Below are 24,453 nucleotides of genomic sequence, written 5' to 3' on the forward strand. Positions count from 1 at the left end.
CTTGAGTTCACAGGACATGAGAACAAACTGTTCATCTGTCCAAAGTGCGATCCTCTGGTCAGGATGTTAAATATACAAATGAGAGATGATACCTTCATGGTGTTAGCTATAACACCCACATGTAGATGTAATATTAACCACAACTTGCAGCAGCTGTATTTCTACACTTGCTTGCAGTAACATGAAGATGCAGAGTCTGCTGTTCATCCTGTTCAGCAGTAAGTTCTGAATCCTATGAGAAGTATCTGTGTAAGAATGACTGAGGCTGTGATGATGTTCTCTTTAAGACGACAGAAGCAAAGAAGGACAAGTGCTCCATCCATGATGAAAGAGAGAAACACGGAGAGAAACATGTCTTCACAGCCTCTAATCTGAGTCACACAGATGCTGCAGTGACCAGACTCATGAAGGACATCAAGACTGAAGTGAAACTGGATGTAGACAGCACACACACAAAGACACTGCCATGCCATTTGTTTTTTCTGTGCTGCTCCAGGATCTGAAGTCAGCATGAACAGAAACACAAAATTCATGTTTTGTCAATCAAACTAATCAATGTGAATTAAGTTTATACCTGTGAAACCATGAACATGCTCAGTAAATGATACTGCAGTGTGCCGAAAAGGTTAAGAACACACTTTTTTTTAAGCTAGCATGGCTCTATAGATGGCTGTGTGGACCAACCACTTGCCAAGTCATGCTTTTGGCATCGGACACCCGCTGTCATCATGCTCTGCCTCGCGCTGTCGTGCTGCCCAAAGAAATGTCATCCAAATGAGGAGAATATAAGAATGAAAATGAGAAGAAGGCACAAAGCTACTCCCTGATGCATACTGAAAGTTATGCTTCCCTCACGTACAGCACATGTAATGGCATGCTTTTCTCCACACTCCACAGCACTGACACTGGTCCATAAACATTACATAGCACTGTTGTGCCTAAATACAGCCTTCCTAAAGATTATTGCACACATGGTTGAATGCCTTGTCAGAAGATCATGAAAAATGTGCCACGTTACTTCAGCATGAGAGCATGAGTCACTTCGCATCAGCGTAACTGTCCTCTCCTATTTCTCTTCTATCTACTGTAATCAGACACAACAGGCCCCAGATAAATTGAGCAGTGTGCACGACTGTGGTCAAACTTTGCATTTTTACAGTCACATTTGTCCCTTAAAATATCCTGTTTGTATCATTTCAATTAATCATCAGCCTGCACTTTTTAATGTACAGCTGTGCTCCAACTTTCTCACTGTCTGATGAAATGCAAGGTTAGAATGTCCTATGACTATTTGTCATATAATTACCAGATTGTTGATGTGCAGTATGCATGTAAGCTGTATGCTGTACTGGTGTTGGATTAACAGCTCATTTAACGTTTGTAAGAAGCTTTGGATAAATGCTTTTTTATTGCTTTTTGATTGACCTTTTCATTAAGCATCAAAGCATCCCTGTTTTACATGATGGGGGATGTGAAAATGACTTCAGCAAACTGTCATTGGCTGTAAGTTTCTAACCATCTGATGAACTGAAATGCTATTAAATATATTCTTTACCACTGAGTTTCACATAATATCTTACCGATCCTTACATCACAGCACAACAAAGAGACAAAACAATTCAAGATTTCAAACTTAGAAAAACAGCAAAACTAAATCTAAATCCACACAATCCTCAGAGTCAGCATCTTCAGTATCCTGACAGTGTGGAGATCGTGGGGTATCGTTCACGGTGAGTCATGCATTTCTGCCTCTCGATGAACAGGGAGTGGGTTTTACAGTTAATGTCCTTCTCAAGAGTAACGCGTGACTCCTCCAGGTGGGACAGGGAGCCTCTGGCCTCACTCAGCTGCTGGTGCAGGGACTCCAGAGTGGCATCAATCTGCCTCACCTCCCCTTCCAAACTACAGACACAGGAAGCAAAGACAATGAAGAGAGAGAACGGAGGTAGAGCGTTAGGCTGAAATGGGACAGGGTGTACCTGAGCTGGGGTTGATCTCTGCAGAGCTCCATGTTGGGCCTGAGGGAGCGGAGGTAAAGTCTGGACTGAGCGACTCTCAGTGGAGCCTCTTTGTTGTGGATGGCCTGCTGTAGAGCCACAATGTTCCTCTCCTGGGCCCCGATCTGCTCCAAGATCTACACACATGATCATACGATAGATGAACTAAGCTAAGTAGATTTACATGAGTACTTTCTGTTCATGCTACTTTCTGCTTCTAGGTCTCAGAGGGAAGATTGTAGATTTTACTGCAATGCAGTTATCTGACAGCTTTAATTACTAGTTACTTTACAAATTGTGATTTTTACATAAAAAAAAACCCATGAGGAGCTTCTAAAATATGATGTGTTGTTATACCTGACAATTTACACAAGCAAGGCTGAAATGATTAGTTGATTAATTGATTAGCTGATTGACAGAAGCATGTAAGTCCTTGCCAAAATGATATAAGAGTCACAGGTGACATTTGTCTGCCTTGAGTACTTTCCCTGCCGAACTCTAACTTGTAACAGAGTATTTTCACAGCGTGGCATTTGTACTTTTACTGAAGTAAAGGACCTGAGTACTTCCTGTTTGTCGGTCTGTCTGTCTACCTGTGCGAGCTTCATCTCCAGCTGGGTCTTGGCCTCGATCAGCTCCGCACAGCGCTGGCTGAAGGCTCGGTCCACACAGGAGCACTGGGCTCTCAGGTCCTCAGTGGTGTCCCGCAGCACTTGCTCCACCAGCAGTCTGATACACACACATGGCATCACTACGTTCACTGAACGCTTTCAATGAGGCGTCACATTGTCGTATTTAGCCTCCATCAGCCCGAGCTCAGCCTGGTTCTGACCTGAGGCTGTTGGTTGCCTGTTCTTCCTGCATGGCTTTGGACAGGTTGTCCTGTGTAAACTTTGTCCACAATGTGCTGTTACACACCCTGCAGCAGACCAGAGGTTAATGGTAAATTGATTGAATGTATTTCTAAGTTTTGAAAACACACACACACTCACTGGTCCTGCACGGCGGCTGAGCTGGCGTGGTGCTGTGTGTCTGGGCTCATGTTACTGTATCTTCCACTGTGGACGTCAAAGTTGTAGGCAAGGTATTTATCAGACCAGTCCAACTCCAAGGTCTGTTTGGCCGCTCTGTTCATCCTGACACACACACACACACACACACACACACACACACACACACACACACACACACACCAGATGATTCAGTTCTGGGATGTCAGAGTTTCACATTAAACAGGAGATTTTACTCGCAGGTTGTGACACTCACTTGATCTGACTCACAACCTGAGCTGTGGTCCTCTTCAGAAGAGCCTGGATGCTCCTGATCAGGTCCACTTCCTACAAAACACTCAATCAAACTCGGTGTCATTCGTCACATTGAGCCCTCTGCTGGCTGCTTTACTGTTACACTGAATCCACTACGAGATGCTTGATTCTGAGAATATTACTGTAAAAGTGCAACTGAATCATCAGTTCATCAGAAACAAGTAAAATGCTTGTTGAAACTACTTGGACAGTTTAATACAATTTAAGAGAAGGAAAAGCTGCAAATTCAAACATTTGAGAAGCTGAAATAAATGGTATTTTTGCTTGAAAATGGATTTGAAATGATTTATTATCAAAGAGGATAAAATAATGATTTTCATTTGACTGACTAATCTATTAATCAACTTATTGTTGGAGCTTTTTCATTTCCATTTGAAAAACTACAGTTCCATCATTAAGTTTTGATGTGTCCATTCCTTAAGTATCCCATTGATGAGTATCAGTGGGTCAGTGCTGTTGACCCCTGTAGAAAACCATAATTAACTTGTTCATTTTGTTAACTTTACTACAGACGTTGACTTTTAATTGCTTTACTTTTATTCTGTGGAAATATTTGCTGTATATTCAATATCATATCAATTATAAATTAGGCTCTCTATTATTTTATGCGTGCATCACTGACCATTAACATCTTAAATTATTATATTTGAATCAGTGATGTTTTGTCGCCACTTTCACAGCGTTTGACTGTACACAACTTTAACTGTATTATAAAGCCAGTGGTTACCTTTAACAGTTCGACCTCCACCGCGTCCCGGACCAGGTCTGGTCCCGGTCTTCTGGCCCTGCAGTTCAGATTATCGGTGGAGATGGTGTACGGAGCCTCGGTGGCGTCCAGCGCCTTCTCCAGCCTCTTCTTCAGCGCCAGCAGGGACTCCGTGTCGGCCAGCAGCCGCTCGATGTGCCGCTGCAGCTCAGACCTCCAGAAGTGGATCTCTTGTAGTCTCTCTCCCAGAAGACATGTCCCGTCGGCCTGGGTCTTCAAAGTGACCTCCTCGGTGTCCTGGTACAGAGTTTTGGACTCTCTCTGGATGCTCCGGGCTGCGTGGAGGTCGGTGCCGGCGTGTTGGAGGATGCTGTGGTAGTTGGAAAACCACTCAGCCGGGGTGTATTTAGCGGAGCGGTACCCCGCTGTGGCTGAGCCCGAGGACGGCTGCGGGACCTCCGGATCGACGTGAGGCTCTCTCTCCGGGACCCCCTGAGCCACAGCTCTGCTGTCATAGTGTGGCCTTGACACTAAAACCTCAGAGCTCATTTCCCGGCAGGTTCAAGGACAAATAAACGTAAACGTAGCAGATTAGAGCCTAAACGAACAGCAGCATCAGTGATGCACAGTTTTCACCGCAGGTGTGTGTTTGTCGGGTGTTGCTTGGTTACACATGTTGGCAGGAGCCGTTCAAACAACAGCAGCTCAGGTGACTAATGATGAAACGAGCTGAGCTGAAGTCATGTCAGTCCGTAAACAGTGTAACACACACTGTAGAATATTTAACAATGAAAAACACATCTGAGGACCACTGAAACTCAGATGAGACCAATAACAGGAGAGAACTATCACACTGCTATTGTAAGATTTACAAGTTAAGTTAATTCATCTATTTTAGTGATTTGTTAAAAATATATTTCCCCTGTTTGTACAGTTAACTATTTACACATTTATGTTTAAAAGTATTATTTACAATATTTACAGCAGCGTTGTTAAAAACAGTTCAATAATTTACTGGATCTGCCTTTTTAAGTCTCACACACATTTACCTCAGCGTCCGTCCTTCTAGCTTCTCATTGGTTTGATAGCAGACATGTGACTCCTAACAAGGAAGTGTAACTGGGGAAATGTGGTTGTTGTGGACCTGCTGAAGTGTGGATACCAGTCAAGTGCTGCCTGAGAAAGTATCCATCTCCATCCTGCTGTTTATTTCCAACAAGAGTGATCCAACCGCCACACATTGAACCCTCGCGTCACATTATTAAGAGGGTGGCAGAAACATACATATTTGTTGATTTAATCACAAACAGTCATCTATGTGAATATTTGGTTGGAAAAGCCTCCAAACTAAGATATTTTTATTAAAAAACATGACTTTATTGTGGACCGTGAATAACGCATTGAATAGAAACATCTAAATGTGGCATTAGAAATCAATACACTCTCACGTCCTAACTGTCACTGCATTGCTGGCTAATGGAGTGATTTTCGTGCTTTTTAAACCGTGTGTGTTTGTATGTTGCACTTGCATGATTGTATTAAGACTGCTAATAGTATTACTGCAGTCTGCTGTCACGGTGAGGTAGAAGATCTCAGTCCCAGCTCCTCTCCTGTATGATCCCTCGGTGTGGAAAAGATTACTGAACTTAACTTGCCAAGGACTCATGTGTTACGCTGCTTTACGCCAATGCAATTGGTCCTTGTGTCAGGGGAAACGTAGCGCTGAGTGCTGGATTGGAGTCATTTGTACATGGCTTTGGACACAACTGTCTGCCCAATGATCAAAAGTAAATTTTTTTATCAGCAAAATATACTTAAAGTATCAAAACTGATGTATTATTATAGATGGCATCATTACATTGTTAGCACTGATGAATCAGCGTGTAAGAACCTTTTAACTGTTGCAGCTGGTCAAGGTGGAGCTAGTTTTAGCTACATTATATTCTGTCAATCTTAACAGTGTTTTATAAACTGATCATATGTATTTAATGTAACATTTTAATCTGAAAAGTAACCAGTATTTTTATTTTATACAAATAGGCTAAATGTGGTGGAATAAAAGTCTAATATTTCCCTCTGAAATGTAGTGGAGTGGAAGCACAAAGTTACATCAGACTGAAGTCTAGTACTTGAGTAAATCTATTCAGTTACTTTCCACTTTATTCAAGTTCATCAGAAGTATGGAACTGACGGCCGCTGACAATTTGGTTATACTTTGTTTACATCCCATTTATAGAAAGCAAAAAACAATACAAACAAACAAAGACTGGTCTGTAAAATCTGGCTTTTCTGGGTTTTGTCTATTTATTACTTTACTCTTATTATTTACTGAAGGTACATAGTGTAAATTAATCATGATTTTTAGCGGAAATGGTTGTCCTCCATTTCTTGTAAGGGGGGCAGATGTCTTAAACAGTTTGTTTAATTAACAATAAGTATTCATAGTGAGCATAAAGTTAAAAGCAAATCTGTACAAATAAACATATTCCTGTAGTGTTCAGCCGGACAATGAAAAGGCTGGACCGCAGTGCTTCATGATTATGTGTTGGTCAGCTGTTCATTGAGACAAAACAAACAGGATCATTTGAATAAAAGTGTGACTTGAAAATACAAGCTGTGATCACAGATATTCATGCTGCTCATCTTTTAGCTTTAGTGCTAATTTGATTGCAGTAGATGTCTTCTGTTGTGGACAAGTTTTGGTACACACAGTCTTCACCTGCATCTTCATAGTGGTCATTGGTGCGCTGCCATTTTGAGGTCCTCTGCTTTGACCTCACTACAACGTCATGATTTTCATAAATCTGAAAAAAAAAAAGAAAAAAAAATCAACAAAATAAATGGATAAGAGGGCAGCGTTACACAGAGCACAACTCATGTCGTTAAGCTCGTCTCTTGACTTTGCTCAGCACTTTGGTCCAGACCATCACATCTTTGCATTGTCAGGTCAGACGCTGTGAAGTTTGTTCAAGGTAAGTCATGTTTGTGAACATTGCGGCTTCTTGTGTCCGCTAACAAGGCTCCGGACATTTATTTATTTTTTACTTACATCTGTGACGCTCATCACTTCCTCTGCTTCTGCAGCCTTGCTGTGGTCTCTGTTCATGTTGACTTCAGCTCCTGGAAACATGCAGCAAAAGAAATAGTTACACTATTTGTTTGCATGCATTTATGTGTGTGTGTGTGTGTGTGTGTGTGCGCGCATGGTTCTGTGCATGAATTTGTTCTGGAAAACATACCTTGCACTTTGTGACACTTGTATCTATAAACTATGACCAGGGCAAATGTCAGTATGAGCAGCGCAGCAGGCACAATGAAAACCACAGAGTGAAGAGGTGCTGCATCTGGACACAAAAAAAAACCACACACTTCCTCTAAAAATACATCAGCAGCATGTGCCTCACACATCTCTTCTCACAATCTCAAAGAAGTAGCACTGAAAATTTGATCTGTGGTGTATTCGTGTTCCCATTTCATGGCTGGCTAGTGTGTGTTTACCACATGTGGTTCAACACATGAGCACACACATGCACACACGTACCCTTGACATGTTCGCCAGGCATATGTGTTGATTGTGAGCTGGTAGGTTCACTGATGGGAGGCATCACAGTGGTGATCTGCTGTGGAAAGACTGTCAGAGAAAAGGTTTCCGTTTCATGCAAATATTTGAATGCTACACTACAGTGATGAACAATGTAAGCATTAGAGCTGTTAACCACACTCTACAAACCACACTTCCTTCATCTTTAACCTGATGAAGAGTTTTACATGAAAAGAAAGTGATGTTTGAAAACACTGTGTACAGTGTCCTTGATGGGATAAACAGGCAGCTTTACTGTGATTTGAGTTCTCATGATTTCAGATTTAGAGTTACATGCTGAGCTGTGTTCACCATCTGCTGCTCTTCTCATAATCTTACCTACTGACAGATGAATCTTGGTGTAGTCTGCACGTCTCCACTGTGAGTCTGAACCACACCAGTATGTCCCAGCATCACCTGCTTCCATCTCTGTGATCGTCACCAAGAAAGAGCTGAGAGAGGCGTCATCCTGCAGCGTGAACCTGCTTTGACTCTTCACCACGTCTGTACAGTTGTTGCGGTGGTCTCCCTTGCAGAGGAACTTCTTGTTCTCCCTGTGTTGAGGTGGATAGGGGCACTTCATAGTTACTGGACGTCCCACAGTGCCGCTCAGTTTGACTGACTTCACACAGCACCACTCTGTCAAACAGAAGGAGGTTTCAGCAAAATAATGATAATAATAACTGCTATCATCCAATGTTTGGACCTCGTTTATCTTTCTCTGCCTTTATATCACAGTGGAGAGAAGAGAGATGGCAGGACATGAGGGGAGAGAGAGAGATGTGGAATTATGCAAAAGGTCCATAGTGGGACACGAGTTGGGAAAGCTGTGGTTCATAGTTCCTCAACCTCAGTCCAATCGAAACTGGAAGTCTTTTTAAAACTTTGTCAGAAGTTTTTTGCACAATCAATGCATCAGTCGTCTCATGACTTTGGTCACAGAAGTCAGCAAAAGAGTGTCCATAACAGTGGATAGTGGATAAAACCTTCCCCGTATGAAATTGGGTACATAATGTACATTAAATGTACATTATGTACATATATAGTTGATTTTCTATTCCATATCCTGTATACCTTTTTATCTTGACCCTTCTGTGCCATTGTTTTTGCTTTTGTAAGACCTGCTGGCTGTAACGACTTCATTTCCCCAGTGTGGGATCAATAAAGTCTTATCTTCTCTTATATTATCTTTTGTTATTATTTATACGGTCACTTTAAGTAGATTAATATAAGATAGCCTTTCCACGGGAGCAGCTTTTGAGTTATTGGACGTTTTGTTATTTTCTCCTATTATCGCTTTTGCATTATTTTCCCAAAGCACACAAACAGCAAATATGATATTAACAGTGATGCAATCTTGAATCAGGCGACTAAAACAGTTATAAAGGTTGTTCATTGTAATAAAAGTACTGTGTTTGAATCTGCATCCATATGTGGTTGTTTTGAAATAGAAAAGACTTCAAGAACCCCAAATCCTCAGCACAGGAAGACATCAGACGCACGTTTAGCCGTATGAAAAGCCTGCAGAAAAACATTCCACAGAGCTCGCTGCTGCTCTTCAGTCAACTTCAACTTCAGTCAACTTGATTCACCATTTAGCATTTGCGTGATTACACTTTTCACAATGACTAGCTTGTTTGTTAGCAATAGCTTGTGCCACGTTTCAGCGTGGTCATCGGTAGCTTCACACCTTGGGGCCACTTTTCAAAGAAACGTCTTTTCTTTTGCTCTGGTTTGGACTGACATTTCTTTGTAAGTGGTGGAACACCAAAGCAGCTGCTGAATGACTGTTGCTTCTCAACAACTATGACAGGATGTTACTTCATTTGGTCAAACGTGTCGACAAGAAACACGTGTAGGCGAGAAATGTGTGTTGATGAACAGTGACAGCTGCTGCCGTCTTCTTCTTCTGTTGAGTTTTATGGAGGTTGACATCCTTAAATGTTGCATTACTGCTGGATTGTAACAGATACACATTGCAAAGTATCTACAGTGTCCACCCAAAGTGACCCCATTCATGACTTCACAGATCCAGTTCAGTTTCTGTGGAAACACAGAACTGGTACACACACTGAATCGGCTCAGACACAGTGTGTCCTGTTCACAGGTTGAAGAGACTGACACAGCACTGCGTCTGTACGAGATGGAGACAAGGGACGACGTACCACTACCATCAACCCTGCCTTATGACAAGCCATGACGAGATCAGATAACACTCCTCGAGAGCAGTTAGGATAAAAGGATAAAAGATGGAGCAAGCATCGGAACAAATGTTATAAATATGGGCAAAACTACACACCTGTAAATCAAAATAAATCAAGTCTATACAGATACAAAAAAGTAATCAGTAAGTAGAGGATGAACTGTATAACAGATAGAAATAAAAACGCTTTGTACAGTGTTGTATTGGACTGAAGTGTGCTTAATGTGTAGCTATGAGGCATATGTGATAGACTCCAAGAGTGAGGTCCAGATCAGGATGGAAACCAACACGATCTGATCATTTGAATTCTAGCTAACAGTCAGAACGATTGGTAAACTTATCTACCACATTACGTAGTGATGTGATTTACAGCAATACAACACGGATATTCATAGAACGCTGGCATCAAGAAGTGATGCAGATTTCCTTGTTTATTTACCTGGCCGCACTTCCACTTCGATTTTAGTGGGATAGTGATCAAAACCAAACACGCTCACCCCACACCAGTATATCCCAGCATCCGTATTACGAAGATCAGAGATGGTCACTGTGAAGGTGTTTTCCTCTTTCTGATCATAGATGGAGTATTTGTTCTTCCTTGCTTCTGTAGTCCTGATCAGAACATCGTTGTCTCCACAGTCATGCTTGCACAGGTACTTCTCATGAGACCTGTGTTTGTTTTCATAGGGGCAGGAAAAAGTCACCTGTCTCCCTTCATATCCAGACACATGGATCACCGCTGCTGCGTACCTCACACATCTGAGAATAACTGCAGAGGGACGACAATATGAAATGAACAACGGTTGATTTAAGATTGATTTAAGTCTGCTGTGATGTCATCGTTCATGGCAATTTTCACTCTTTTAAACTTTCATTTGCAAGAGAAATGAACAGAAATTAACCATTTATTTGATTCTCAGAGCACACCGGTTATTATATATGATGATTGTTTTTATTTTTAGTTTTACATGTAGACATTAATGCCAGCTGTGTTAGAGAAAAGGATCGTCACAGAGCACGTCCAAGTTAATCCAGACCTCTGGCATTTGCATTTAGATGATTTTCATAAAAGCAAATAAACTTACTGTAAAGGATGAACAGCAGGTTTCGAAGGCTCCACATCTTCATGTTACTGTAAAGACACATTTAGACTGTAGCTGATGTGTCCTTTAACAACTGATGCAAGACATTCTCACGCCTGACTTGTTAGATATGACGCCTGGTCAGCAACCCTGCGGGAAGGCGTGAATTCTTTGTTTCACACAATCAGCAGTGTACTGTTCGAAATATTGTGCAGGTTTATCTTATGCCCATAATATGTGTCAGCAGGCTGCCCCAGCTCAGCGACCACGCAGGACCAGTGAGCTTGGTTACGGTTAGCGGTTAGATGGTGAGGGTTAGAGAAAAATGTCAGGGTCAGACCCAATCAGAGGCAGAGTAGGGCAGGTTTCGCAGAATATGGGTGTGCAAAACAATAACCGAGGGAATCAGAATAGATGTGTTAAACAGTTTGTTTAATTAACAATAAGTATTCATAGTGAGCATAAAGTTAAAAGCAAATCTGTACAAATAATCATATTCCTGTAGTGTTCAGCCGGACAATGAAAAGGCTGGACCGCAGTGCTTCATGATTATGTGTTGGTCAGCTGTTCATTGAGACAAAGCAAACAGGATCATTTGAATAAAAGTATGACTTAAAAATACAAGCTGTGATCACAGATATTCATGCTGCTCATCTTTTAGCTTTAGTGCTAATTTGATTGCAGTAGATGTCTTCTGTTGTGGACAAGTTTTGGTACACACAGTCTTCACCTGCATCTTCATAGTGGTCACTGGTGCGCTGCCATTTGGAGGTCCTCTGCTTTGACCTCACTACAACGTCATGATTTTCATAAATCTGAAAAAAAAAAAAAAAAAAAAAAATCAACAAAAATAAATGGATAAGAGGGCAGCGTTACACAGAGCACAACTCATGTCGTTAAGCTCATCTCTTGACTTTGCTCAGCACTTTGGTCCAGAGCATCACATCTTTGCATTGTCAGGTCAGACGCTGTGAAGTTTGTTCAAGGTAATTCATGTTCGTGAACATTGCGGCTTCTTGTGTCCGCTAGCAAGGCTCCGGACATTTATTTATTTTTTACTTACATCTGTGACGCTCATCACTTCCTCTGCTTCTGCAGCCTTGCTGTGGTTTCTGTTCATGTTGACTTCAGCTCCTGGAAACATGCAGCAAAAGAAATAGTTACACTATTTGTTTGCATGCATTTATGTGTGTGTGTGTGTGTGTGTGTGTGTGTGTGTGTGTGTGTGTGTGTGTGCATGGTTCTGTGCATGAATTTGTTCTGGAAAACATACCTTGCAGTTTGTGACACTTGTATCTATAAACTATGACCAGGGCAAATGTCAGTATGAGCAGCGCAGCAGGCACAATGAAAACCACAGAGTGAAGTGGTGCTGCATCTGGACACAAAAAAAAATAAAAAGATTAAAAATACACACTTCCTCTAAACACACATCAGCAGCATGTGCCTCACACATCTCTTCTCACAATTTCAAAGACGTAGCACTAAAAATCTGTGGCCTCACGTCGTTTGGTGTATTCATGTTCCCTTTTCACGACCGGCTGGTGTGTGTTTTAGCACAACTGTTTTAGCGCACACACACGCACACACGCACACACGTACCCTTGACATGTTTGCCAGGCATATGTGTTGATTGTGAGCCGGCAGGTTCACTGATGGGAGGCATCACAGTGGTGATCTGCTGTGGAAAGACTGTCAGAGAAAAGGTTTCTTAGTACACGTGGCAAATATTCATGTTTTTAGAACGGCTAGCAGTGGCCCTCTGGGGCCAGCAGTGTGTGTTGGTCAGTTGGTCAGTCCACCAACTTGGCCCATATCTCACCAACTATTGGATGATTGCTGTGACATTTAAAGATTTTCATGGTTCTCAGAGCCAGCAGGTCAAAAATGTCACACATGCAGCGAAAGATCTCAGAATCCACTTCGTGGATTGGCACAACATTTTTAAACAGACATTTATGGTTTGATAAACCTTCGTCACTTTGACGATCCCCCTGACTTTACTTCTGGCGCCACCTTAAGGCTGACTTTTGTTTTTTGTCAAATGTCTCAACAGCTGTTGGGGGATGCAGTTTTACAGACATTGATCTTCCCCTCAAGATAAAATATAATAACTTTACTGATGCCATGACTTTTCATCTACTGTCATTATTGGGTCAAATTTTCTATTTGCTTGCTTTTCTTTGATTCATGACCAAATACCTGCAACACTGATGACATGCCTCCAGCATACTTTATGTTTCATGCAAATAGTAGAATGCTACACTACAGTGATGAACAATATAAAGATTACAGCTGCTAACCACACTTTGCAGAGTGTTGCATTGAATTTGCATTAAAAGAAAGTGATGTTTAAAAACACTGTGTACAGTGTCCTTGATGGGACATACAGGCAGCTTTGCTATGATTCGAATTCTCATAATTTCAGATTTAGAGTTACATGCTGAGCTGTGTTCACCATCTGCTGCTCTTCTCATAATCTTACCTACTGACAGATGAATCTTGGTGTAGTTTCCAGCTCTCCACTGTGAGTCTGAACCACACCAGTATGTCCCAGCATCACCTGCTTCCATCTCTGTGATCGTCACCAAGAAAGAGCTGAGAGAGGCGTCATCCTGCAGCGTGAACCTGCTTTGACTCTTCACCATGTCTGTACAGTTGTTGCGGTGGTCTCCCTTGCAGAGGAACTTCCTGTTCTCCCTGTGTTGAGGTGGATAGGGGCACTTCATAGTTAGTGGACGTCCCACAGTGCCGCTCAGTTTGACTGACTTCACACAGCACCACTCTGTCAAACAGAAGGAGGTTTCAGCAAACTTTCTAAAGTGAACTGAGTTACACAGTTATACAGTTTGCAGCCTGTTTTCAGGTGAGATTAGAAACGGATGTGCATGGTTAGGCTTTCCCTCAAATGTCTGATATATTTTTACCAATTGTATGTAAGTGTAAAATCAAAGCTCTGTTTCAGAAACATTTGGTCATCCAATGGTTCACCACACTATGATAAGGTAGAACTATGATCTCTCACCTTTGACTTCCAGTTCAACAGCAGAGAAAACATCCAGGCCAGTGTGCTGGACACCACAAAGGTACAACCCAGAGTCCTTCTTGGTCAACCTGCTAATGGTCACTGTGAATTTTCTCGAACTCTTGTCATCAGTAAGGCTGTACTGTCCGTTTTGTTGGCTGTCAGAGGTGATGACTGCCTGCTGCAGACATGTGGAGGTCTGACTTCCTCTGCAGATGTACTTCAGGCTGTTCTCGTCCTGAGACTCGTATGAACAACTGAACGACACTAAACCTTCCTCATAGCTTTGGACTCGGGTGGATCGGTCACAGCACGTGTCTGCCAGTAAGATAAACATTAGAGACTGTCACAAGCACACATAGAGCAAGTATTCAGATTCTTTACCTGAGTAAAAGAGGCATTATGGGGACAACCAGCAATTAAACATCAAGGTCTATGTTGGTATAATGATGCAATGGATTTTATTTGACAATGTGGAAATTCAGCTCTGGGATTTGTTTGTTTATTCAATTACCTTGTCCTATGTCCAGTCTTACTTCAGTGTAGATATCCTTTCCAGTCCTGGTCACCCCACACCAGTACTTCCCAGCATCCGCACGCCTCAGATCAGAGATGGTCGTTGTGAAGACTCGTTTCTGTCTGTCATCATGGATGGAGTATTTGTTCTTCTTCGCTTCTGTTGTTGTAATGAGAACATCCTGGTTGCCACAGTCATTCTTGCACAAGTACTTCTCATACGACTCATATCCCCCTCCATAGGGACAAGAAACGTTAACTTGTCCCCTTTCGTATCCAGACACATGGATCAAGTCTACTTCACTGGTCACACAGCTCAGAGAAACTGCAAGGAGAAGACGACATGAAAAGCAGAAAAAACAAACTAACAAAACATCTGCAAATGATTCGTCAGCACAACTTTACATGACTTCTTCTTAACTTCAGTTTTCTGCAGTTGCCTCCTTGTCGCTGATCATATACAGTCCGTACATTGGAATGTGTTGTGATGTTTATCATATCAGATTTTTATCTTATGTAAACATAAAAGCTGTCAGCTGTAATCAATGAAACTTACTGCACAGCGCGAACAGCAGGTTTTGAAGGCTCCACATCCTCATTCTACTGAAATGAAACGTCAGGCAAAAGTCAGACAAAATAAATGTGTCTAATATTGTTACACCCACTAGATGTTCCTGCCCACCATGCAAATGTTGCCCCCTCTCACTTCTGCATTTAGATCACCGGTGTCTCATCAGCCTTCACAAAGTCACATCACACATTCATTTTTGTCTTGTGAAAACTTTGGAATGACTGACTTGTTTATGTAGGTGTGAATTGATAACTGCATGAATTCAATTTCTCCTCCATTTAGCGCCAAGTACGAACAGTTCCTTTTGGTTTATACAGTGATAATTTGCAATAGAAATTCAGTCATCAAGTGTTCACATTGTGGCCACAGAGGGGCACTCTATCCTGTGCTTTGGTGCACCTTCACAGTATCATCTGATGTCAATCATAATATGGTCTCTGCCCTGTGCTAAAATAATTTAAACTTTTGTCTTGTTTGATAGAAATATTTCTCTCATTTTCGCTCATTTCCATCTATTACTGGCACTTCCGAAAAAAAAGTGATTCAAAGCACATGAATATGTCTGATTCATAATACATAAGAATCAAGTGGTGACCATCTCGTTTTCGACATACTGTTCTTTCAGAAACTTCCTCATCAAATAGTACAAGTTCAAATACACGTAAAAGGAAAAACCTTGCTTAAGTTTTCACAACAATTTCAGTTTTCTCTGCTGTTTCAAGCTGCTTAATTTTTTTTTTTTTTTTTTTTGGCAAAACATGACAAATATGCTCATGATCCTTCAGCAGAGTTGCACAGCTTTAAATTCTGAAACCAGTGCTAACAACTAACATCCAATATTACATCACACTGAGTCCACACCAGACAGATTCATCACGCAGCCATCAGGCCATTAACAGACGATAGAGTCTGACAGGACATCGAGAGCTCAAGCCGCAAACCTTTTAAAAGTCATCTCATGAATTGGAGCAGTGAAAACTTGTATTTAGTCACTTAATAAAACAGTTTGCTCTTCACACTGAAAATGTCAATGATTATTACGGTTATTGTTCCAGTAGTAAAGTCTAACAGGAATATAAGATTTGCAGTTGAAACTGTTTAAATCTGTATGTGAACTTCACTGAGTACATCTCTCTCTCTCCGCTTCATCATGTCAGTGTTTTCTTGTTTGTTTGTTATTTTACTTTGGACCCCCTGTAGAACCCAGACATACTTACAACCTAAAATATTGTGCCACCGCTTAAATCCACAAGCCCCACCCTGGCCGGTGCATTATAAAATGCCAGTGGTAGTATATGTGGGTGAAAGCGTGCCTGTATTTTCCCTGAGCTCAGCCATTCCCTCGACTCCAGCTGACCGCTCAGCTGTGCCTCTCGCATACTGCAGCACAAACTGTTTCCATATCCCACACACTCTCGCACTGAAAGGTTAGCATTAAGACCCCTGTGCAGAGGGATAAGTGTGTCCCGAATTAGCGAGGATGCCAAGACGAGCTGAGCTGTTGCCAGGTTGGGTTGCCAAGGGGTTTAGGGTGTTCCTGCGGTGGGTTGGGTTTCTGCAGTGTGGCCTGCTTGCATGTCGGCAGTGTGCAGGACGCGTGTGTTGTGGTCTTCTCAAGCTACAACCCAAGACAAACACACGCACGCGCGCACACATAAGCCTTAGTGCATATGGGGGAGGAGCTGTTATATATAGGTGACCCTCTCAAGACTTGGGTCTATCTTAAACCTTCAAGCTATGTGTTAATATCTCCCTCTATGTCTTACTCTCTTACTTTCTCTTTCTCACTTGTGCATGTGAATTCTTAAGCTTTATTCACTTTAGAGAAATTCATTTTACTTCTCCAAACTGACTGACTACTACATCACAACGCTACGTTACAACTGAAAGCATGGAGCCTGAGAGGTGACTGGTGTTTGGGTCTGACAAAACACACAAATTACTTGCTGGTTCTGGATCTTGACCCATACTCAGAGACTAAAGTTGTGTTTAGACAGACAGTGAAGTGAATTTTCAATAACACAAATTTGTTAGCTGCAAGCCAGCTACATACACACCAGCTGTGTGGGAGTGTTTCCGTGCGTTTGTGTTCAGCTCAGCCAGTGCCTGAACCCAGAAGTTCCTCTTCTTTCAGTTATTTCCCAACAGCATCTGTACATCTATGAACATCTTTAATATTTCCAGACTCATCTTTTTGTCGAGTCCCGCCTCGCTGGCCGAATTCATGCCCGCTCTTATCAGGACATCTCAGCCTCTGCTGCTTTGATTTTGACAACCTCGTCTCCTCAAGAGTCCCGCCTGTGCCGAGGGGATGCTGTCTGCAGAAAACAAAATGGAGAAAAGCACCTGGTACCAAAAGCAAGTAGTGACCAGTCGAGCTGAGCCGAGCAAAAACAATGAAAAAAAAAAAGATACTTACTCAGCTATAAAGAACGAAGAAAGGATGATTGTTGATTCTGTAGTAGTCTGTCTCTGCACATGGAGGTGTGTGTGTGTGTGTGTGTGTGTGTGTGTGTCTATGTGTGTGGGGGAGGACATTCCACACATTCTTGGTCTTCCTGAGGAAAGAGGGAAAGCGTCACACACACAACTGCTGACAGCGGGCGGAGGGAGAGGTGCACATACACTCCTGTAGGGTCATTCACACATCCGCCTCTTCTGTCAGCTCCCCACCCATCAAGCCCTCGTATGGCCTCAGTCACCCGTCCAACAGTAGCTTTCATTTTGACTGGGAGATGACAACACCGTTTGCCCTGAAGTTAGTGTACGAAACATTGCTTCAGCTCCGGTGAAGCACTAAATCTGCTGCTTCATTTGTGCCTCACCAGCAGTGGCCGCTTCATCAGCTGCTTGGCTACCAGCTGACTACTGACACCCAATTACATTCATGTAGGTGTACATAGTCGCCTTTACAATGTGACTGACACTAGAGCATCTACAGCTGCAAATGCCTCCATGAAAAACAGTTAAGTTGGAGTTTGTGCTCATAGTTTAAACTGGTATGATAATAGAGGCCTCAGGAGTCTGCTTTCATGAGACTCAAGGGGAGAAAAAACAGGAGCACATTGAATAGCTATTGAATTGGACCTGCTTGGCAATGTTGGAGAACATAATTGCCGCTCTTGCGTTTCTCTCTCTTTCAGCTATGAATGCATGAACACACACACACACACACACACACAGAGGCAAAGAAGATGCCAAGCAGAACGGTGGCTCATCAAAGCTCCACGGGGGTAGCTACGCCAGCAGTGACGCACTGCTGCTCTCCTGCCAGCTAATGGTCGCCGAACACTCATAATGGTGGTCTCTTTGGGCTGGTTTTGGTGGACAATATCTCTTTGTTTGCATCCATATGGGCCAACTGAGAGGCTGGTAACTGTTGGTCCATCATTTTTTTGGTCCTGTTATTAACTTGACTTGCCATTTGGTTTTAATTATGTGCACCTCCACCACACGGAGCCTCAGTTTGCCGTAGAGCGAGTGGCAGGGAGACAGGATTCATACTAAGCTGCACATAGAAATGAATATATCAAAGTTATTCCTTTTGTAAATTAAACTGAAAGACAAGCTGATGGATGGCTTTTTATTTTCTGTAAATATAAAGACCCTTTGAACTCAATAGCAAAACACACACACACACACACACACACACACACACACACACACACATACACACACACTTAGTACATAGAGACTCACAGAGCTGCATACTGTTCACTTCTGTCAGAAGACTCCTAAATTTTACAGAAAGCTTTTTACAAAGCAAACTTTCATTTCAAGAATGATCACACAAGCGGTATCGTCATGAGAATTACAAACGTTAACCAGTTCGGCACAAAATTAATTTAAGCTAATTATTCATTCGTTCGCTGTCTCACTCATGCACAAACACATTTACACACACAGCATACGAGTACAGTCAAATGGGGACATTTTAGTTTATGCAGGACATTGGCTACTAAAATGTTCAAACTGTCCAACTGTGTTTTCTGCTGCAAGGCAACAATAGGTTGCACAGCACTGAGACGAGCCTGCAGAATAAGCCTTTATGATGGCCAGAGGGCCATAACTCTGCTCATCTCTCTCTTCCTCTTTGTGTCTTTCTCACTGACTTTCTGAGAAGCACTCCACCCTGATTTACCAAGAGCCATGAAGAATTTCCTCAGTCTGTGTCTATTTGACAGGGGTTTGTTTCTGCTTTCTCTGCTCTGATGTACAGCTTCAAGAAGTCCTTGTAGCGAGGCGCACAGCCGAGCCAGGCTTCGCCGAAATGAACAGAGCCAGTCAATAGGTACTCATCCCCTCCAGGATGCACACTGCACTGTGCAGGAACATTGATCCGTCCACTCCAACGCCGCCCTCTGGCTCCACTCCAAGCAAACACCCTGCTCTTCTGTCGGAACAGCCGACTCAGTGTCACCACAACAGGCGAGTGGTTGTTAGTGCCTGACGCCACGCTTCGGAAGGTGCCGCTGCCGGCTACAGAGGCAGGAACAGCAGAGATAAAGAGGAGGAGATCAAATCAATCAACCAAGGATAGTTCAAAGTAAATGTGCGTGACTACGTAACTGTTGAAAACAGACATTACAAATCAAAAGTTGAGATAAGGAATAGTTCCTCTTTTTGGGAAATACTTATATTTACTTTCTTCACAAGAGTCAGATGAGATGCTACCACTCTCTTTGCTAAAATGATAAATATGCTGCTGGAGCCAGCTGCCAGTTAGCTTAGCATGAAAACTGAAAACAGTGACTTCCTGATGACTCTAGTGGTTATCTGGCAACTGGTCCAAGAAACAGTCTGACATGTTGCATGTTACTTAGTGACTGGTTTTGTTTTCTTTGGACAGAGCCAGGCTAGCTGTTTCCCCCTGTTTCCAGTATTTATGCTAAGCTATGCTAACAATCTTCTGGCAGTAGCCTCAGAAAGGTGCAGGATGTGCATTTCCCCCCAAACTATTCCTTAACTCTGTGTGTGTGTGTGTGTGTGTGTGTGTGTGTGTGTGTGTGTGTATTTACCAAAGTCACTGGTACACACAGCCATAAGGACCTCTTCATCCGAGCAGGGTTTACAGGTGACTAAAATGGAAAACATATAAACATGAAATACTTTCGCATAGGAAACCACAGATGTTCTTATTTTTTCATGACTCATTTTCTTTCCTGATTAGCTTTTGTATCATCCTGTGAGTCGTTTCACGCTTAGTCTGTTTCCTGTTCTCGCTTTTTCTCTGTCTTGGTTGGTGCTTACCGGACCAAAGAGACATCAAGAGAGTATGTGAATGAGAACAGCAGGTGAGGGAGGAGACGTAATCACACAATTACCCTGTGACCCTGTCAGCTATAAAAACAGCTATAAAACGTCCAGACACACACACACACACACACACACACACACACACACACACACACACACACACACACACATGCTCTTGGGCAGCCTTCCTCTCCACCCACTGTCCCCTTCTTCTGCCAGACCAAACCGCTTTAGTGGGTTACCCAAAATTCCCTGTTCGTATGGGAAGGGGATCTGTTCTTGATTGACAGCTGAGAGACGATTGGCTGACCCTTGCGCTTGACCCTAAGGTGACCTTTTGATTGGCCTGCTTGTTTTCATAAGTCTGGCTGAGACAGGAGAGTGTGGGAGCGAGGAAGTGGGGGAGGGGAGGGCGTCACAGCGTGTAGGTGAGATGAAGATTGAGGCCTTTCATCACCTTCACTTCATGTCAGCGTGAAGACGGCCTGCGTCAGGCATAAGGACTTTAACGGACCATTTTAACCGATTAAATCCATTTACAAACAACAGACAGTGTGAAAAACAGCTTCGAGGGAACTGAACCTTCCCTGAGAGAGTCCTTCCATTGCTGTGAACATGTTTTAGTTCTTCAGCTGATAATGAAGGTGTAAGCATGCAAGGCTTTGGAAACATTTGTTTGTTGGTGGGTTTAAGTTCACTAAACTACTGCTGAAATAAGTATTCAAAGTATTTGCTGAAGTAAAAATGGAAATATCACATAACATTCCATTAGTTCAGTATTTTTAGCATCAGCATCAAGTATCAAAAGTAAAAGTACTCATTAAGCAGAATAGACCTTCTTAATTTTATATTAATATACCATTGGACCATTATCATTGATGGATTAATACGTAACTGGTACTGTCATGGTAAAGTTGGTCATGTGGAGTAAATTTTACTACATGTTTTGTATGTGAAATCTTAAGCTGAAAAGTAACTCAGTAACGATGGCTGTCAGTGCATGTAGTGGAATAAAAACTACAAACTTTCCCCCTGAAATGTGGTGGTTTAGAAATATAAAACAGCCTACAATGGAAATACTCAAGTACAAATTACAGTAAGTTCAGTAGTAGTAAGTACAAATATCTTACTTAAATACATGTTGTATGTTTAAATACTTTTGTAAATGTACTTATTTATTTTCAACACCTGACTGCAGCATTTTCACTGCAACACCTTTTTGGAATCATGTTCATCAAAACAACCCTATTTGCTTAAAAATGTAACTTCTAGATATGATTTTCTACCAGACGGTGGATGCAATGAAATTCAATAGCCAGCATTCAGAAAACTGGATCTCAAAAACTGTTGGTGCTCACGACTTCATTATGCCACAGACCTTCACAAATTTGATGAATCAGTATGAAAACTTTGGGAAAAGGCCATCAGCACTGTAAAAACTAATCAAAGTCATCTTTATAATTGAGCAGAATGTGGCCTGAGAATTGTGCCAAGATAAAATAAAAAGTCCAAAAACTAGCACGAGGCAGGTAGAAAACAAGGCATGAAAAACATCCCATATACTGCAGAACGGATGCATACATTCTCTTACCTGAACCAGGGTGCAGGTACGGGTACATGTGTGCCCCGGGCCCCTGAGCGGGCACCAGCTCATACTGGAAAGCTGTGATCCTGCGGCTGATGTCTGTCTGAGGGACGGCCTCCACAAAGAGGGCCCCCTCTGCCAGGCTGAAACAGTGCACGGCGCCCTGAGCTTGGTCCTCCTCTGGCAGCAGCAGGGTCAGATCCCCGGCACGCTCCAGATACACATGAGAGCCCTGAACACGGAGGACCAGGAGGACACATATAAGCTCCATCCATCTGCCACAGTGTGATACTCTGATTGCTGAGCATACAAATACTCTACCTGGGAGTACGTGTGGGGTTTGATGCACACGTGGAGACCTGCCATGTGTCCTGAGGAGGGCTCCGTGTTTGGCCGCAGGTTGACGATGATGGCTCCTGTGGGGTAGAGCCACTCCAGAGACCCCTGAGAGCAGCGTAGGTAGACCTGCTCCACATCCCTGCGATGAGACTCGTGGCTCAAACCACTGCAGATGAGAGGGCAGATTTCTACTCACATTTTCCACATCAGGCATGTAGTTTACTCTCAGGAGGTTTGAATCAAAAGTCTAAAATCATCAAGCAACCAGCTAGAAGGAAACGTGGATCCAGGACTTCAGTGTGCTAAAAACGTTCCTGAATACATAGAAATCTAGAATGGAGTTATGGAAACATATAGAAGGGATTTAATGACATACTGCAACATTCATTAAGGGCGACTCTGGTGCAGCCGTCTGCCGAGCAGGCTTTCACTCTGGACAGATGTGGTCGCTTGTCTCTGTTGTGCTAAAACTACCTCAACACCAGGAACTGATTGGGCTATTAAGTCGTTAGAAGTTTGAGGAGGCAAACTTTACAACGGAGTGCTGAAGTCATTTTTTATGACCTGGGGACTTGGAGGACTGATCAAAGGGGCCATATAGCTGTATTTGCTTCAGATAGGCACTGAGAGCAGCGGCATTCCTCTCATCATAAGTACATTTCCAGAATCTTAAAGGGAGCACATTTCTGATGTTGCACTCAGGATAACCTTCTCAAAACAACCTCAAAGTTAAATCAAGGCACCTCCTTTCCACACAAAATTGGCTTGAGTTGCTTTGTGCGTTATTTTCCCTTTGAGAAGACTAATTACGTAAAAAGATTTTAATTAAGATGTTTGATTTACTGAGATCTGACATCAGAACATTTCTGTGACCACAAGTAATGCTGCAAAGCGGCCAAAAGCATCCTTAATAGTTTCCACTGTGGATCTACACCAGAATATGAAAGTGACTTATTTCACTCTGACCTTCCAGTGCCCTTCCTGTGGATTACATGAAAGTCTTAATCAAACATCCATGTGTCTAATTACAACTTTGAGCCCGCTGAAATCCCGACTAATGCACAACAGAGCCAGTTCAGAGAGACAACCTCCGCCTCACACACGACTGACGCTCCTTTCATGACTCTTCCATAATTTAATATCCACAGATTAAAGGCCAAAGTAGACCAATATAAAAGTGCAAGACCACTAAACAAAACTGACCGATTTCCTTCTGGGCTTCTTTAAGAAAATGACGTTAACACGTTGACAACGTTCATGAGTTATGACCGTTCAATCTCTCACACAGTCAATCTCTAACCATACTGGTTGCTTTGATATCCGCTCCTGAAGTGAGATGACCACACAGTCAGTCCTTCATCCAGCTTCATCCTCACCTTCCTCGCCAGCTACACTGGTCGCTGGAGTACTGTGCCACCGCCCCGCACAGGAGCACAGCTGTGATCCAGTGCGCAGCCCACGGCCGGAGCATGGTGGCCTGTCCGCCCGGGCGGTCACCGGATCCCGCACACCAGCGTAGCAAGCCACGCGCTCCGCTGCTCCCGAACCGCAAGATCCAGCGAAATATCCCCCAGAGCTCCGCTCAGCGCGCGCAGGCTACATAGCGGGTTCAGCCGAGGCAAATGTTGCGTCTGAGGAAGAAAATCAAGGGTTTGTAAAAGGAGCTGAGTGCGCGCGCTGCAGGACAACAGACCGTTTAAAAAAACTGCTGCTGCGTGCGCTCCGCTTCACGTCACCCGGGGCGCGTGCCAGCAGCTGAGTTGACTTGAGTGACACGCGAGCGCTCGCTCCAAAACACTCCCCCCGCACGCACACACCCCTGAGGGATGTGTGTACCCTCGAGCTCTCTTTCCAGCATAAAAAAAACACACCATCAAACTTTTACACAAATGAAATTGGATCTGCTTTTTGCTGCACTCGCCAGCGCTCGTGATACTGGTAATTAGTGAATAGTTTATTGTTTTGAAACGTAAACAATAAAGAACAATAGAAGAAAAAAATAAATAGACATGCCCCAGAAATGGCCAAATGCACCAGAAGCTTAACAAGAATGGGCGCAAATAAAAACACACTCGTAAAGGTTTGTGAACAGAAACAAAGACAATGACCTGCTTTTTAAACATTTGACTTTCAGCCCTGTCAGCCGTGCCCAAACTAACTTCGACCATTTCTGTTCTATTCAGCCCCCAATGCCAGAGACAAACAGTACGAGCCTGTGTGAGTGTGTTGGCTCTGCAAACAGATGGATCACATTATCGCAGAGAAAAT

At 42.9% G+C, this 24,453-nt stretch overlaps 4 protein-coding genes across 5 annotated transcripts; all 4 read right to left on the bottom strand.

Moving 5' to 3' along the window:
- Positions 1–825: 825 nt before the first annotated feature.
- Positions 826–4,605, bottom strand: tekt4 (tektin 4). The gene is made up of 7 exons (XM_076728842.1): positions 4,050–4,605; positions 3,264–3,334; positions 2,990–3,133; positions 2,830–2,916; positions 2,591–2,726; positions 1,980–2,134; positions 826–1,902 (listed from the first exon to the last, which is right to left on the bottom strand). Exons 1-7 carry the CDS (start codon positions 4,575–4,577, stop codon positions 1,689–1,691), a joined length of 1,335 nt encoding a protein of 444 aa, XP_076584957.1. The 5' UTR covers positions 4,578–4,605; the 3' UTR covers positions 826–1,688.
- A 1,655-nt stretch (positions 4,606–6,260) lies between these two features.
- On the bottom strand, positions 6,261–11,288 carry LOC143319646 (polymeric immunoglobulin receptor-like). The gene is made up of 7 exons (XM_076728767.1): positions 10,897–11,288; positions 10,251–10,580; positions 7,948–8,247; positions 7,570–7,659; positions 7,268–7,372; positions 7,078–7,148; positions 6,261–6,832 (listed from the first exon to the last, which is right to left on the bottom strand). The coding sequence occupies exons 1-7, from the start codon at positions 10,955–10,957 to the stop codon at positions 6,668–6,670; spliced, it is 1,122 nt and encodes a 373-aa protein (XP_076584882.1). The 5' UTR covers positions 10,958–11,288; the 3' UTR covers positions 6,261–6,667.
- Positions 11,289–11,298: 10 nt separating this feature from the next.
- LOC143319644 (polymeric immunoglobulin receptor-like) lies at positions 11,299–17,130 on the bottom strand. 2 transcript variants are annotated; one of them, XM_076728766.1, is made up of 9 exons: positions 17,063–17,130; positions 14,991–15,034; positions 14,433–14,759; positions 13,919–14,236; positions 13,379–13,678; positions 12,496–12,585; positions 12,167–12,271; positions 11,957–12,027; positions 11,299–11,708 (listed from the first exon to the last, which is right to left on the bottom strand). In XM_076728766.1, the coding sequence occupies exons 2-9, from the start codon at positions 15,031–15,033 to the stop codon at positions 11,544–11,546; spliced, it is 1,419 nt and encodes a 472-aa protein (XP_076584881.1). In that variant the 5' UTR covers position 15,034; positions 17,063–17,130; the 3' UTR covers positions 11,299–11,543. The 2 variants fall into 2 exon arrangements, with proteins under 2 accessions (XP_076584881.1, XP_076584880.1); XM_076728765.1 differs by lacking the exon at positions 17,063–17,130 and having other exon boundaries at positions 14,991–15,271.
- A 1,444-nt stretch (positions 17,131–18,574) lies between these two features.
- metrnlb (meteorin like, glial cell differentiation regulator b) lies at positions 18,575–23,895 on the bottom strand. Its single transcript, XM_076729387.1, has 5 exons — positions 23,562–23,895; positions 22,168–22,351; positions 21,853–22,078; positions 20,024–20,083; positions 18,575–19,484 (listed from the first exon to the last, which is right to left on the bottom strand). Exons 1-5 carry the CDS (start codon positions 23,654–23,656, stop codon positions 19,168–19,170), a joined length of 882 nt encoding a protein of 293 aa, XP_076585502.1. The 5' UTR covers positions 23,657–23,895; the 3' UTR covers positions 18,575–19,167.
- Between the last annotated feature and the right edge of the window lie 558 nt (positions 23,896–24,453).

Source organism: Chaetodon auriga, chromosome 4, assembly GCF_051107435.1.
Source record: "Chaetodon auriga isolate fChaAug3 chromosome 4, fChaAug3.hap1, whole genome shotgun sequence".
NCBI classification, from domain to species: Eukaryota; Metazoa; Chordata; class Actinopteri; order Chaetodontiformes; family Chaetodontidae; genus Chaetodon; species Chaetodon auriga.